General features: G+C 34.2%; 1 protein-coding gene across 4 annotated transcripts in view; it reads left to right on the top strand.

The window, feature by feature from the left end:
- The window catches only part of STPG2 (sperm tail PG-rich repeat containing 2), a 530,653-nt gene that overhangs the window by 212,269 nt on the left and 300,529 nt on the right, over nucleotides 1-17,855 (top strand). For all 4 annotated transcript variants that reach the window (XM_073891996.1, XM_073891998.1, XM_073891995.1 and 1 more), the window contains one exon: nucleotides 16,604-16,763. In XM_073891996.1, coding sequence (XP_073748097.1) covers nucleotides 16,604-16,763 — 160 coding nt within the window. The remainder of the gene's footprint in view (nucleotides 1-16,603; nucleotides 16,764-17,855) is intronic.

Here is a 17,855-nt window from a genome sequence, read left to right as displayed (position 1 = left end):
GGGAGGAGAGTTCAGGATCCTTCCATGTTGCCCTGTTGGCTGATTCCCAGTAAATATTCAGTTTTCATTATTTTGATCATGAACTAATTATTGATATTGACAAATTTTATTTATTCATTTGAAAATCAACCAATCATGTCTTGTTTTCCATTTTGTGTTGTAAAATTTATATTTTTCTTATTACTCTCTAAGATATTCATGTATTACAGAGAAGAACCCATTAACAATAAGAACTATACTACTACTACTAGTTAATTACTAATTGGAATTTATTGTTTTCTTTAATTTTTTTTGCATAATCTTTACATTTAACTTTTACTGATCTTTTCCTTTGGGTTTATTCTTTGTTTTGTTTTTGCTTTGCAGTTATAAGGCCCTTATCATCTTGAAACTAGCTAAATAAATAAATTTATATTAGTTCTTATTTTTTTCTCATATGCCATTTAAATTTTTGGTTTAGGAAATATTTCAAAAATATGGAAAAGGACAGAGAATAACACAACAAAGATTTTCACATTCGTCATCCTGTTCTATAAAACTCACATGCTGCCATACATTTTAAACATGCTCAAATCACAATAAAACTATCTAAATGCAGTATATGCCTAGTATATGTCAACATTTAGTATTTGTGGCTTTCTTTTTAACCCTACTCACTATTGAGTTGAATGATAGTTTATCATCTAATCTACAGCTGCTGTTGAAGTTGATTTGTACATATCTTTGATCAGTTTTCAATATCTAGTAGGCCTTCACCTAGAGCAGTTCTGCGGGATTAAATCCTGCCATCTTCCTTCACCTCCTAAGTTTATTTTTCAATACTTTGAACCTATGTAGTAAATGGAAAAGTACAGTACTAAGTACTACTAGCAGAGTATTAGAGTATTTTCTCTCTATCCCCGACTATAATGTTTTGCTTTTATGATGGGTCTTTCTACAATGCTATGTTCTGTGACTAGTTCTATTCTCTACTGGTAACCTTATCCTCTGACAATGACAAGTTTTAAGTAGCTACAGAATATAAATTGATTATTTTTTCTATAAAACAAATTTAAATTGATTAAATATTTAAATGTTAAAGAAAAATTTGGATTAAAAAAGTCTTTGATTCCAAAGGATTTTTTGAACAAAGTATAAAATAGGGGAACTATAAAGGAAACATCAGAAAAATGTGACTTTAAAAAGTTTAACACTTTTCTATAGGAAAACTAAATAAAAATTACTATAAAACACCTTACTAGAAATAAACAAAACTGAAAATTTCCAAACCATAAGACAAATGTCATATATGAAGGTGGAGGACCAATTATAAACTGGGAATAATATTTTAAATGCATATGAAGGCCAAGACTATTACCTTAATATACACGAAGAGTTTACAAACAAGAAAGAAGAAAGATGAGGGACTCGATAAGCCATAGAAATTGAATAAACACATGAAAAGATGCTTACATTCACTTGAAATTGAAGAAATATAGATTTTTAAATAAGAAAATGTTTTCTCATTTAGGAGATTTAAAAAAGATAATATTTAGTGTCGGCAAAGGTAGGGGAAATAGATATACAATTGACTCTTGAACAATTCAAGGTTGGGGACATCAGCACCCTACACAGTTGAAAATCTGTGTGTACATTTTGACTCACCAAAAACTTAACTGCTGATAGCTTACTATTGACTGGGAGCCTTACTGATAACATAAGGAGTCAATTAACACATATTTTGTGTGTTATGTGTATTCTATGCTGTATTTCTATAGCTAGAGGAAAGAAAATATTAAGAAACCCATAAGAAAAAATGCGTATCAGACCTGTACTGTATTTATTGAAACTGAAAGTTTATGTTGTCTGTTTACAAAAATGAATTGTCAGTGCCTACATCAATATTGTCTTATATGATACAAAATACTATAGGTATTATATGTATTATTAACACTAAATATAAAAAATGAAAAGATAATGTGAAAAGGAAATTTTTATTTATTTACAGGTTTGATGACTCATGCATTAATAATGAAGAGGCAGTAATATGATTGCTTTATGGTAGCCTAGCCACTAATGAATGGTTATAAAATTTTCATGGCATACAGTATCACAATAATTTTCTTAATACAGTATTGGGCACATAGTTACTTTTTAAAAAAGCCACTTACCAGGGCGCCTGGGTGGCTCAGATGGTTAAGCATCTGCCTTCGGCTCAGGTCATGATCCCTGGATCCTGGGATCGAGTCCCGCATCGGGCTCCCTGCTCCTTGGGAGCCTGCTTCTCCCTCTGCCTCTCTCTCTCTCTCTCTCTGTCTTTCATGAATAAATAAATAAAAAAAATCTTTAAAAAAAAGTCACTTACCTGTGATGATATGCTGATACTCAGTTTCTCCAATGATGAGAGAGAGAAGCATACTGTACAATGATATAATTCTTTGAAAGCAAAGTTATAAAACAGTAAGAAAACTAGTATGTTACTAATTATATATTAAATATCACTCACTTTATGCCTATATAAGGATAAACTATCCACTTCCATACAGGTCTTGTATATGATGTTCTACACGGTGAACACTTAGCCACTGATGATGATTACACAAAAACATTACATCCAGTTCTTGCAGTTTTTATATTTTCACACAAGGACACACACATACACAACAGATAAGTTTGTTGACTGTACAGCATAATGATTATTTACTATTCATTAAGTGGAAGTGGATCATCAGAAAGGTCTTCATCCTCATCATTTTCATGTTGAGTAGGCTAAGGAGGAGGAGGAAGTGGAGGTGTTGGTCTTGCTCTCTTAGGGGTGACAGAGGTAGAAAAAATGGAGGAGGTGGAAGGAGAGGCAGGCACTCTTGGTGTAACTTTGTGGAAATGCCCATAATTTCTGTCTGACTTTTTTGCTCTTTCCATTTTTCTAAAAATGTTGCTATATGGTACCAATCAGTCCTTCTTCCACCATTTGCTTTAGTTTCAGTGCTGGTATCATAGAAGGGTCCATGTTATAAGTTAATTCAAAATCAGTCTTCAATAATCAGAACCCTTCTGCCACACTGTCTAATGTCAGTTTGTTTTCTGGCACTGCTTTTTCTGTGTCTTTTTCCTAATTTAGAGGCTGAATTAGAGATGTGTTTGGAAGCAAGTAGACCTCATGGGGTGGATGGGGGCATTGTCCAATAACAAAAGATGGATGTGTTTGTTTTCCCTTTGGAGTGCTGAAATCGAACTGAAAAAAAAAATGGCTCTTTGAATGTAGTTTTAATTGCTTTCTACATTTTTTTTAAAAAATATTTTATTTATTTGTCACAGAGAGAGAGAGTGAGAGAGCGCACAAGCAGGGGGATCAGCAGGCGTAGGGAGACACAGGCTCCCACTGAGCAAGGAGCCCAATGTGGGACTCGATCCCAGGACCTTGGGATCATGATCTGAGCCAAAAGCAGACACTTAGCCAACTGAGCCACCCAGGCATCCCTGCTTTCTACAGTTTTTTAATTTGGTTTGTGGGCCATTGGAATTGTAATTTTTTAATTGTCTTCAAAGAATGAAGATTTAAAATAATGTCTCACTGGACAGGTTAGATATCTCAATTGCTTTTGGGTCACTGGTTTATAGACTTTCACACATGTACACACACACACCACACACACACACACACACACACACAAATTTCTTATTAGATTTTAGACTTCTTAATTCAGTTGATTATGCTTAATGCCCAAGATTCATACTACTGTACTACAGACTTTTATTCAGAGCAGTACATCTTTAGTTCATTCTGATTCCACTCAACAAAGGCCTGCAGAAATGAGTTATTATTTGGAGATGATACATTTGATGGCTTTTTGGAAAACTTTTTTTCACTCCATAGTCAGATGTGTTTTATTGTCAAGTGCATATTTAGATTAGATTCTTGGGTTGTAATGGTGATCTGCTGCCTTTATTTTTAAAACAAAATTTGACTGAAAATGTTTGTCATTTTTTTAATGAGTTAGCCAAAGAAATGCAGCTACTATTTCATATTAAGCCTGCATTTCTTCCTTAAATTCCACTTAGGTTAAATTGGTTTTCTTTTTCTCTGATTTTGAATACCACAAAATAACTTCAGAACCGATTACAGGTTAAATGTAACAATTAATGCTTTAATTTCATAGATCTCACTGTGACATTTTTCATGATAAGTAAAGCAGTCCCTTGGCAAACGTGCATGTATTTTTCTTTTCTTCTTATTTGTGAGATTCTATTCAGTGATACTCTTTTCTTTTTTTTTTAAGATCTTATTTATTTATTTATTTGAGAGAGAGAGAATGAGAGAGAGAGAGAGCACATGAGAGGGGGGAGGGTCAGAGGGCGAAGCAGACTCCCTGCCAAGCAGGGAGCCTGATGCGGGACTTGATCCAGGGACTCCAGGATCATGACCTGAGCCGAAGGCAGTCACTTAACCAACTGAGCCACCCAGGCGCCCAGTGATACTCTTTTCTTTGATTATCAGAGACTCTCGCTGCAGACAGTGCTATTGCTTGTGCCTAAGAATATTTCTGCAAGTTGCATCACTAATGCTGCTTGCCAAGTTGAATGTCTAGAAAGTTTCTCATCTCCTATTCATGTTAATCAATAGCAAGCACCTGTGGATGCTTTAGCATGAGACTGTAGTGCAGAATACATGAATTTTGTCCTCAGGAAATTTGCAGTGAAGCAGGTGCTGGATGGATCCCCGTGCACCCTCCGCCCCAAAGAGCTCTGTTAGTTCTACCTTCAGTAGGCCTGATGTTTGAATAAACCAGATGTCTAATAAATTATTTTCATGCACAGAATTTCAGCTTTTTGTGCCCTAGTATAGCTTGGTCTCATTCCTTACTGTAAGAAAGTTTCATGGCAATGTGATTTACGGTTTTGTTTTGCTTTTCAAGAGGGGAATATGAGTGATTTAATTCATGGGTACTTTTAGAACCTGGTATATAATTCTACTGCCTTTCTTTTTCTAATTAAAGAATTCCTAAGTACCTTGGGGGAAAAAAAAGGCAGTGCCTTACTAGCAAGGTACTGCCTGACTTTAGAGACAAAGCACCAATAAAACCAATCCAGAAAAAGGATTCTTGTCCAAGCTTTCTTGATGTATAGCCACAAGACTGGCTGCCGGTGTTTATTTTCTCCCTTCAAGGCTTGGGGTAGCAGCTTTATAGATAAGGGGAGTCCTGATCATAAACCTGACTGCATTGGCACAAAATAGAGTTAGCCTATCTCTTCCTGCCTTAAATCCTGGTGCTTGCTTCACTTACTGATAATGTCCTTTAGCATTTTTTGTTTTCAGAATAGTGCACTTCCACTTGCATTAAAAACCTATCCAGGCAGATATCCTTTCCCTTCAACGATTTTCTTAATGGTGTCTGGGAAGTCATCCTCTGCCTCTTGGTTGGCAGAAGCTGCTTCCCCTGTTATCTTGACATTTTCTAAGCCAAACCTCTTTCTAAAATCGTCAAATCATCCTTTGCTGGCATGAACTTCTCCAGCTTTAGCGCCTTTACCTTCCTTTTGGCTTAAATTGTCATATAAGGACTTTAGTTTTCCTTGAATCATATTAGAGTCTATAGGTATGCCATTCGTATAGCAATCCTGCACCCACAATAAAAGCTGTATTTTCAAGACAAGATCCAAAGCCATTTCACAAAAGGCACAAGGTTTTTGCGTCTGCTGGTGTAGCTGCAGTGGTGGCTTCACAAACTGTCTTTTCTTTGTTTACATTGGCCCTTAACTCTGGATATATTTATCTTGAAATGGTGGGCTGCAGACCTCAGTCTGTGGTACATGTCGAGCAATTCAGCTTTTTCTTGTAACGCCATGACTTTTCTGTTTCTCAGCAGCACTTCCAGCATCACTAGAGGCACTTTGTGTGGGCCCCATGGGGTTAGTCAGGGTTTATGGTATTGCACTAAACATCGTGAAAAATAAGTGAGAACCACAAGAGATCACGTTTTGCTGTGATATGCAATTTGCTGGAGAGAGAAACCGTTCATGTGGAGGAATTAGTGTCACACAGTTGTTTTAGGCAGATATTCACAGCACTTGAGCTCACTGCAATAGCAACAGAAGGTGACTACCACAGTAGTGCAGTCTGTGCTAAAGTTAATTTTATGCAGTTTTGATTTAATACTGCATCTTTACATTTGCTTTCATTTCTGTCGTCTGCAAATGGTGCCGTGTACTATCTGTATGTTTGGGTACACTTCAACTTTTCATAATAGATTTGTGTATACTTTATCGTAGCAAATGATAAAATAGATTTGTGTATATTTTATTGTAGTAAATGATAAAATCTACATATATTTTATGCACTCACGACATACCTTTTTCTTAAATTTTTCCATATTTCTAGGCTATGCAGTTCATCTGTGAGTTTTTCAAATTGTTGCAAATCACCAAAACATTTTCCAATATACTTAACTGAAAAAAATTCTGTGTGTAAGTGGACCCATGTAGTCCAGCTCATCTTTTTCAGGAGCCTGTATACTATTGGGGGAGTTTACATTGCTAAAACCTTTCTGAGGTTACTTGATAATTTCAACCAAAAGTTAATTTGCACATATCCTTGCCTTAACAATTCGTTTTTAAGGAATTTATCTTGGCATTTGCCCGAAAGTGCATAAACATGTATTTATATGTTTTCCCTTATGATGTCATTGTTTATAACAATGCAAAAATGGAAATGAGTTAAATGTTCACTGGTGAAGGCTGATTAAACTAATAGAGTAGAATAATAGACTTTCCTTTTTACTTTGTATTTCAAATTTTTACAGTGAGAATGTAGTGTAGTGATGGGCAGAGAAAATAGAACAATACCTGATTACATCAAAGATGATCTATACTGGTCCTTTGGGTTTGTTAGCTTTTTTGTTCATTTCATTTTGCTCTGTTTGTGTGTGTGTGTGTGTGTGTGTGTGTGTGTGTGTGTGTGTGTGTGTGTATGTTCCTTCTTAATTTTTCCTATGAGTTCTCTGGCAAATTTGGAGTGTCTTCATGAGAGATATAAATTAGGTGCTTTTCTAAACTGAAACCATGAACTTTCTTTTTTCCTTCTCTTATGCTTGTCTTTTTTTTCCCCACGTGCTTTTGTGCATGTTTAACTGAATTTCTCTTTTATTGTGCAGACATTAATATGGACTAATTTATTAACTCAGAAATTCACTTTTCTCAGGGTAGTTGTATCTTTAAGGTATTGGAAATATCTGTGTTCTACAAAACCAGAAGCTGGCACTAGAAAATTTATATTTTCTTTAATATATTGAAATGTAGATTTCCAAAAACTCTAACAAAGACATTTAAAATTGTTCAATAAATAACACTTTTTAAAAAGAATTGATTCATCTCCCTGAAATGCATGAGGAAAAGAGTTTCTTCTTTTTAAGCATGACATTTCTTTAATAATGTCAGTAAATGATAGAGGACTCTATTCTGAGTTTTGTTTTTTTCATGTCTAATAAAGATATTTGTTAAATTATATTTAGCTCATGATCAAGTTACAATTTTATGTCAGTCTTTATGCTTTTCTTGTTTGAAACAGATATACTGATATTTTTCTTAAGCTGCATGTTCTAAGATTAATTTATTTCTTACATTGAAAAATATATTACTTTCAAATAGTACTTGTAGTAGCTATTTGGGGAAAAGCCAAGTATCCTCCAAATATCTGATATATTAGGAACTCAATATTTATAATGAGGTATAGTAATAACTAAAATTTACATAGCACACACCTATATACCTAGCACTCTGTGTTGTGCATATATTAACTCATTTAATCCTAACAACTAGCCCAGGAGGTAGGAATTATTATTATTCCCATTTTACAGATGAGGAAAATTGAGACATAAGATTTACCCATGGCCATATGATTAGCAAAATGATGAGCCAGGGCTTGAACCCAGGCAACATAGCTTCAGAGTCCATAAGCTTCACTAAGGATGGACACTACTGCCCGTGCTTAGTAAACACTGAGTAAATTTTTGTTTGACTGGAACTAAAATAGTGGAGCATTTAAAAACAGTATCACTTAAGTAGGATTTTGTTTATAGTACAGGGGATACAATATACCAAAGTTTTCAAAAGAAAGGAAAGGAAGAAATAAGGATATTAGCATTATTTTAGATGATTATTTTCTTGATTCCCCATGAAATTAAGATATTTTTTAGATGTTTTCAGATGGCTATAACCTTTGTATGTATGACTCTTGGAAACAGTGATAGGATCCTTGAAGCTTTTTCATCTAATATTTATTCTGCTTGTTTTGTTTCTTTATCTGTTCAATCAAGAACCATTTGGTGTCACTAAAAAATGTGCTATTAAATTTGACACCAAATATAAACTAACTTGAACAATTCTTTAGTGCTATATAAGAACTATAAATAAGGAATGAGATGGGGTCTTTAAAATATATTTCATTCATCAGAAAAGGTATTTATAGGCACATCAGGGGAGAATAATTTGGTTTCCTTCATTTCAAATACACAATTTACCTTTTGCTATTGAGATCTATAAACCCTGTGCCATAAAATGGAAAACAGTTATTTTTGTGTATGGGTAACATTATCAGAGCTCTTTATCTCTCTGTGTAGACAATGTTCAGTTCCTGTCATTGCATACCTACTTTGTCATATTTACCTTGCTTTCTCTCCTCTCTTTTTCATAGTTTATTCCTCTCTGTCATCACCTCTACTCTTCTCTGTCTACATATAATCATAATTATTTTTTGAAGTAGGCAATGGAATGCTAAGATATTTATAGCTTACAGAAGGAAAGCCTAGATCATTCTGCCTTCTCTTAAAACTTACTGTGGGAGAGGCAACTTCTAACTATGAATAGTTCTATGACTCATCTCACTGTTAATCTCATAGGAAAAAGAGAAGGGAGAAACACATCTCCTGCATAGAGACCCACTAAATATTTCTGAACATGACCTTCAGCATACATTATGGTGAGAGGGAGTTAGATGAGTGAGTAAGATTCTTCAAGGCCTGCTTGAGGCTAAAAACAAAGCTGTGAATATAACCCAGCAATTTTGACTTAAAGTTTTGTGGTATTTCAGGAGTACTACCTTAAAATGATCCTTCTTTTTATGTAAGGGATAATTCTTGCCATACTGAACATAACAGATGACACTAGGGGTCATTTGATTTCAAAAAGTTTGAACATAACAAATTGATTAGAATTTTACTTGTGGGGCGCCTGGGTGGCTCAGTCATTAAGTGTCTGCCTTCGGCTCAGGTCATGATCCTAGGGTCCTGGGATCGAGCCCCGCATGGGGCTCCCTGCTCAGCGGGAAGCCTGCTTCTCCCTCTCTCACTCCCCCTGCTTGTATTCCCTTTCTCACTCTCTCTCTCTCTGTCAAATAAATAAATAAAATCTTGAAAAAAAGAATTTTACTTGTAGACATTTCTCTAGGGCTAATGAAAAATTTTGCAGCTCTGCTATTCACATTCACACATCCCTCAGAAATCACATTCAAAATTTACCTCTTTTAAGTTTTCTAAGTTTATCAAGATAATTTTTAGGGCCTTATCCTAATCTGTCTGGCCAGGTCTAGGAACAATTGTGTTCTTTTTAAAAAATCACCTACATTAACTTTCTTTTCACATTCAACTTAGAGAAGAATTAACTTCTGGATTTGTATTGAGTTGATAAAATCTGAAGAAATGATATCATGTCAATTAGAGCTATTATAACTGGCAATAATCTTATGTTTTTTTTTCCTATCTCAGAATTGCATTTACAAGAAAAGAAAGGTTACATAGGCCATTTCTTTTCATGTGTTTTACTCTAATCTGCTGAGATAATACATTTTTTTCTATAAAACCAATGTCACAAGTGATCATGAAAAGCTCAGGTATCAAAAGTAAAAGTCTACTTTTTTGATAGCAAAGAGAAGGAAATGCATCTCACATAAAATATTAATCAAATTTAACTACCTAGTGATTTTATGAAAGTTCATCCTTGATTAGTATGAATGGACATATCCATACTTCTACATCATTGCTGAGATTGTAAGTTGCACCTATGTTTATTAGAAACAGGAACATCTTTAGGGAAAGGAGAACTTGAACATTCTTTACCCAGCACACATTTAATATAAAACTGCTTATATGTGAGACAAATTTAAGCACTATAGGGGTTGAAAATACTTTCAAGGCATTGTGTTAGCCCTACTGTTATGGGGCAGCTCAGTGATAAGACCAAACATGGGAGGGGAGGCTTCAAGGTAGACAGATACTGATAGATTTATTCACTCTTTCATTAGCTCATTTATTTACTCATTGATTAAAAAATATTCATTGATGGGGCTCTTGGGTGGCTCAGTTGGTTAAGTGCCTTCAACCCAGGTCATGATTCCGGGGTCTTGGGATCAAGCCCCACACTGGGCTCCCTGCTTAGTGGAGAGTCTGCTTCTCCTCTCCCTCTGCCCCTCCCCTCTGCTCATGCTCTCTCTCTCAAATAAATAAATAAAATCTTTAAAAAAATATTCATTGATCACTTACTGTGTGCAATGCATTTGCCATTATTGAAGATACTTTGATCAATGAAACAATACTTTCTCAACCTTCAAGAACTGTACATACCTATGGGGATGATGATATTAAACACATAATTGAAGACTTATTTAATTGCAAGTGTAACAACCACTGCAAAGCTAAGAGTGGTGTGTTCTAAAAGTGTATCACTTGAAACCTGACAGAGCTAATGGACTGAGGGAAAGTTGAGACCCAGAGGTTGAGCAAGAGTTAGAGAATGAACCATAAATCTTGGGTCAAAATAACTTTTGATAGAGGTAGTCTAATATCCTGGATAATATACTAGAAGTGAGTTAATTATTTTATGATTTTAGTACCCTCAAAGGCAGATATATGTTATGACTGAGATTACTAGTTGCCAACACCGTATCTATTCTCTTTTTCTTCCTCACCAACAGAACCCAATTTTATTTGAAGAACAATGTGCCCACCTAAAACGACTTTTTTTTTTTCCAAGTTCCCTTATAGTTATAGAGTAGTTATTTGAATAGTTTTAACTGATGAAAAGAAAGCAGAAGTTATCGGATTGGGAAAGTTCTTCAGAGAAGGCTGTTCAGTTGTTAAATGCATTTTTTTGCCTTTTTTCTTTCCCTTCTTTTCTGAAATAAGAATGTTATGGCTAGAGCTATGGTCAGTATCTTGAGAACATAAGGATGGGGGCTACAATCTAAGAATGGTACAGAAAAAAGCATGAAAGGGCCTACATGTCCAATGCTATTGTGGAGCCCCTGTGCTCCTGGATTCTTAATGTCAGCTTTCTTTAACTGAGAGAAAAAAAAATTCATCTGCAAATACATAAGGCAAATAAAATCTTATCTGAGGAAACATCAGATAGCTATAAATGCTCTCCCTGCTCTTATATTGATGAGGAAAAAATATTCAAATAAATATGTATATTTGTTTAATGAGCTATTTATATGTTTATGTGTTTATACAAATAAGTATATTTATACAATAAGTAACAGAGGAATTGAAAAGTGAAGGATATCATTTGTAGCTAGGGTGATCAAGAATGGAAGAAGAAGCTCTGCTTGAACCGGGTTTTACAATTGTAAATTTACCTCCAAATTTAAAAAGACTTTTAGTGCCAAAGAGAATTTTCTGAAAATTTTTCCCATAGCACTCAGGAACCAATGTACTTTCCCAGCAGAATTTGGTCATGTTTTAGTACAATAACTTCTTTGCTACTGTGATGCCAATGGTTTGAGATGGAAGACCTAAAGTTTAAAGAGATAGTACAGTTGTCAGGTATATTTTAGGGCCCATAGCAGGATTGTTTTGGTAGTTAAGAAAAGAAAGGCATAAAGTGAGAGAAGTTACAATAGATATAACTAATGATTTTTAGTTATGGGAGAGGAAGGTGAAGAAAAGTGAATGCAGCTTTCTATTTTCAGGCCTGGTTAACTAAGGAATTATTGTAGCTAGGTGAGGAAGGATAGATGGCAGGGTAGTTGTGGAAGGGAAGATAAAGGAGTTTTATTTTAAGGCTGTCTGAGGATAATGAAGTAGAAATGTCAGCAAATAACTGGAAATTTGTGATTCAGGTGTGAGTTGTATAATGTTATATTAGAGAAATTAGGTGAAATCAGTGGTTTTATTGTCTACATGATTTCGTCCACCAGCACTTTTTATTATTTTTTCCTGAACCTTGAAGTATCATGGTATGGCTGACCTTTCATAAAATAGTGTTAGGGTAAAAGGTCTTTTCTAGTGTGTCAGGAGATTATGGACAATAAAATCAATATTTTCTGTTTTTGCCTATCACTTATAATTAACAGTATAATTTTGTATCTGTATTAAAATATTTTTTTGTTCTAAAATAACACTTATTCTTTCCTAAGTCAAATATTTAAAGAGGTGTGTGTTCAGGATGATGACTGTTAGGAAAGCTGAAAAATGGCATGGATAACTACATGTTCGTAATTATAATTTGTGATAGGCAAAACAAAGGTAATTTGATCATCATCTGAAATGCCCTTCTTTATAAAACTGAAATTATTTTTTATTTTATTTTTTTATTAGTTTCAGAGGTAAAATTTAGTGATTCATCAGTTGCATATAACACTCAGTGCTCCTTACATCAAGTGCCCTCCTCAATGCCCATCACCCAGTTACCCCATTCCCCCCCACCCATCTCCCCCCCAGTAACCCTCAGTTTATTTCCTAGAGTTCAGTCTCTTATGGTTTGCCTCCCTCTCAATTTTCATCTTATTTTATTTTTCCTCCCCTCCTCCTGTTTATCTGCTTTGTTTCTTAAATTCCACATGAGTGAAATCATATGGTATTTGTCTTTCTTTGACTGACTTACTTCACTTAGCATAATACCCTCTAGTTCCATTCACTTTGTTGCAAATGGCAAGATTTCATTCTTTTTGATGTCTGAGTAATATTCCATTGTATAAGTTGCTTTAATCAAAGTTTTCTGCATATTCAGGCAAGTTTCACTATATTTATGGCCCATAATTTTTTTTACTATGTATACATATTTGACTAAAGATTTTGATTCAAAGCTTTGATTGAAACTTTCCCTGAAGTCTTCTTAAGTCTTCTTAACTGATAAGCTTCATTATAAACGAAATTCCAGTGATTTTTAAATAATTATATATTTGGGATTTTAAAATAAAATTTTAGACTGGAATATACTTAGGCATGAAGTAACAGCCAGAATAATTTATGCAAAAATGTAATGAAAACTTATTTTAGCCAAAGCATAGTCAGTGGTCTTTATTATATTATGCTATCTAACATTTTATTTATATAAAATGCTGTTAGATCTGTTGTATATTGCTGTGGGCGCTTTCTTCTAGTGACACTTTACCTGATAAATACCGCAAGATTAGGATTCTACTCTACCTTTGTGGCTCTGCATTCATCGCCCTTTTGAGTTTTGGGATGAGAGCCTGAGGGTCTGTTTTATTTCTTCCTGTAAGTTCTACCCTCCAAAATTTTCAGCTTTACTCTTTAGCTTCCTACCCCATTCAAGTTCAAATATCTTGAAGAAGAGGATTGTATTTGGGCATGGGAAATTTTGCAGGGGCTTCAACTTGCCTGACAGAATTGAATAAAATCTCAAAGTACGTGAAATGGTTTTTCCAAAACATAAACGGGGTGACCTGCTTTCCTTTGAGGCTGGTTGAAACTAGTGATTTTTTCTTTTTAAACTGCCTGGAATACTGTCTTCATGTGATTCTCAACAACTTAACTACCTTTCATTGTTGTTGTTGTTTGTTCAGGGCTTAAAATACTAGAAGCTTTCCTTTTAAAGAGCCAGTTGACATCTCTCCAGGCAAGGAAGATATCACTGAGGGTTACACATAGTTTCACACCTAATAGAAATTAACACTAGTGCTTGTTATATATCTGATACCATTCTAATAATTTTACATACATCAATTATTTTAATTATATGACTATGTCATTTTTTGATAGGGCCTGGGTTTTCCAGATGAAATGAGGACACCTTTGATTTACCTTTAATTTGCACTGAGGCATAGCTTTTATTTCATCAGACATTTTATCGCATTTTCCCTCAGTTTCTACTTGTTCTTTTTGCCTCTGGGAGCTGGACATAGCTTCTAGCACTGCCAGCCCCTCACTAGAATGGACTTTTTAATGCTCTGTGTTTTTCTGAATAACTGGCTGCCAGTTCAAAGTCTGTCATTTAAGCCTATGACCTAGATTCGTGTTCTAGCTAAAAAATTAGACCAGGAGGATGTGAATCAGGCATTTTTAGTTTTTGTGACAGGACTCAGATTCTGCTGCAAAGTATGTGGAATTTTCTAAACACAGGAAAAGGGTACAAATAACTAAGTTTAAAAAAAAGGCATGAGAAATGTCTATCATATCCACTCATCATGTGCCTTTCCTATTTTCTGTGATGTATAAAAGATCACCCACAGAGATTTGATGATCTTACCTCTACATACAATTTTTTCCTGAAATGGTGTTTAGGGTACCATCTATAGGTGTTGTGTAAATTATTGCTCTTAAACAGTATTTCAGATTTGTCTTAGTAACCATTTGCCTGGGAAATTGACTTGAAATATCAATCTCTTGGTCAGAAAAAATAAGAATTGAAGATGAGTAAGAAGAGCTTAGAAGCATTGATAAAGGACAAAAGCAGGGAATATGTTTTCAGAGAAGCATGGATATGCTATAGGAAGAGATGATCATGAACAAGGGTAGTATATCTTGGTAGAGGACAGAATCTATTCAAATTTAGGATAACTAGTTTGATGAATTTTCCTTGGTGGGAACACACTATTTTTTAAGAAAAGTGATCACTGATGAAGTTTCTTATCTTTGCTTCAATGCATTAAAAAAAAAAAAAGGGGGTTTCTGTGTGGCAGTAGCCAAAGCCATCAATCATATATAGGCTAGGCACTGGAGAAAGGAATAGGTGGTAACACCAGGCAGTGTGTTAAGGAGGCAGTAACTATAATAGCTTCAGATAAGAAAATTAAAATGTATAGTAGGTACAATCAAGATCTTTGCAAAACTTTCCTAAACACTCTGAGTATATTGTGTGCACTCAAGATTTCTTTGTGCTTTGGTACTCTCTCCCACTTTCCTTTCACATACCACAGAAGTAGCCCCAAAAGATCCACAAGTCATCTATGGAGCTACTACTGTTATTGCTTATCTTCAGCCTACACTTCCTAAATATTCTGTTGATGCAGGCAAGAAGAAAACAACTGCTGACATTTATTAGTTGACTTACTGAGTATGGCATTTGGTGTTTGGCACAGAACTTAAACCAGAAATGTGGGGTTTCATCTAAGAATCTCCACCCCTAGTACCCATACCATATTAATGATTCTTTGGAAGTAGACAATAATGTTGTTGGCATATGCTTGAAGGAGATAATAAGGGCATGAGAAACAAGAGAAGGTATGTTTTATAAAGTATGGCTCCTCGATGGACTTTAAAAGTATGATTTTTCAGTATCCAAATTTCTTTGACTTACTTGAAACATTAAAATACTTCCTTATTAGCCCAAACCCTGAAGTTCAGTATTGTTTTTTTGCATTGATATTAACTTTTGTGGAATAGTAAGATTATCTAATGCTTTTATGGAATTAGGTATCATTCTAAGTATTTTACTTGTTTTAACTAATTTAATTATCATAACAACCCTTATGAGATATGATATAAAGACTATTATTTTCTCCACTTACAAATGAGAAAACTAAGAATCACGGAGGTTAAGTGGCTTGCCTAGAGTCCCTAAAAAAGTAAGGAGCAGATATTTGAAATCCAAGAAGTCTAGAGCTAGAGTCTACACCATTAGCCACAGGAGTGTCCTGCCTACTAGAAAAACATTAAAACTTGAAAAGTTTGGTTTTTATACATAATAGAGATGAAAAGATATGTTAAATAGAATATATTATATTTTAAAATAATTTGAGGAAAATGAGTTAAAAATTTTTTCATTGAAATAATTAGCTAATAGTTTACAGGCATTGATCGTGCAACAAATATATGATATTTTATATTTGATTGAGTTTAGAATTATTATTATAGATATTAATTTCCATGTGGTTTATGTTGATTAAAAATGCTAATATAACTGTAGAGCATATAAACAGCCATAAATGATAAAAGGGGAAGCCTTTCAACTTAATTGGAATCTATTAAAAATGAAATAAGCAGTCTCATTTGTAGAATAAGTAAAATGGGCTCACATAGAACAGTATAGCAGGGATAGTTTTGCTTCTTAGGAAAACAAATAATTATTCTCATTCCTGTGTGAAATTTGATTTTCATTATGAAGTTTGAAAATGAAAGTTTGATCTATAATATGAAAGCTTTTTTTTTTAAGAATATGGACCTAAATTTCATAATTCCGTTTATTTTACTTTAAATTTTGACACGCAAATTTACAGTCCTATAAGGAGGGTATAAATTTAGGGATAGTCTTTTAATTTTTTTTAAATGATTAAGAGAATTTTCATATTTTTCCACTTATGCCATTGCTTAGTGTGAACATGTATTCCACATGGTTTTAGGTATTTTCCATGTAAGACATGTTAATGCTCATCCATTGACATTCTTTTCAGGATATTCCAGCACCTGGCAGCTATGATGTTCAAAAATCATATGAGATGTCCCAAGTTCAGCATAAATACATGCCACCTCGTAGTTTTGTGGCTAAACTGAAACATGCCTCCTTTCTTAGCACATCTCCTCGGTGTCTGGAGAAAATGACTGATGGACCAGGTAAGTACAGACTGTTCTTTTAAAGCTATGAGAAAAAAAATCTAAGGTTTCCATCATAAAAACAGACAATTATAAACATACCTTTGTATTTACCATGCCTCTTTTAAATGTACAGGACGAAAAAGATATCTGTTTACTCAGTGAAAGATTTTAGATTTTTTTTTCAACTGTAAGATTTGTTTGGAGTTTTATGTCTCTTAATTTTAACAAAGACCATCTTACCAGTTTTAACTTAAAGCTAACAAAGTCATTTTCTATTAGGGAAAAACCCAAAATTCTTAATATGCTAGAGTCATTAGAGGAGAAAGGCAATTTACTATGATTTGTAAGATCAATCATATACAAGGCACACATTGTGTTATTCTCATGAAATTATTTTTTCTCAAGTATCAAGAAAACATCCATGTAAAAAGATAAACATTTATTTGGGGGGGAGTTAAAATTCCAAAAGCAATTTTGATTTTTAAAATTGGGATTAATTCAGTTACTAGTAATAGTGTTCTTAGACTAAAGAATGAATGCAATAGCTTTCCTTGGTAATGAGGATAAATCAGTTAAATGTGTTATTTCACACAGGAAAACTAGATAGAAAATAGGAACGATAGTTTTCAAGTAATTTTGAAATGTATTGCTAGTAAACAACCAAACTGTTATAATGACTCTTTATGAGAATATTGAAGAGAAAAACAAATGAAACAGAATGGAGAAACTCGTTCAAGAGTTTCTGATGAAAAACCCGTCAGCAAATGAGAATACTGAGAGCCTGTGATCCGTAGAGGCTTGCTTTGTTTTTCATTGTCTTTCAAGAATCAAGTATATTGCCCAATTAAAGGTCTGTTGTAAGTCAAAATGTAACTTTTCTTATTTTCTTTTTCTTCTCTTGAGTTACTATACTACTGCTGATTTTGTCAGGTTTTAGCTTTGTTATGAAGTAGAATGCACACAACTTTAGTGTGTCCCTGACCACACTCAATATGTGGTCACCCAGAAGTGGTGCAGGAAAATTAGTTTTTTCAAGTTCTGGTACTATCACGGTCACCATCACCAAGCACAATCAAATAATAAATAATTATCCATTTCAGGGTCTCTTGA

Source organism: Callorhinus ursinus, unplaced genomic scaffold (genome assembly GCF_003265705.2).
Source record: "Callorhinus ursinus isolate GAN/ISIS: 27379988/994484 unplaced genomic scaffold, GSC_fseal_2.0 scaffold4, whole genome shotgun sequence".
Lineage (NCBI taxonomy): Eukaryota > Metazoa > Chordata > Mammalia > Carnivora > Otariidae > Callorhinus > Callorhinus ursinus.
The sequence above is the reverse complement of the archived record's forward strand: the minus strand, read 5'-3'. Positions and strand labels throughout refer to the sequence as shown.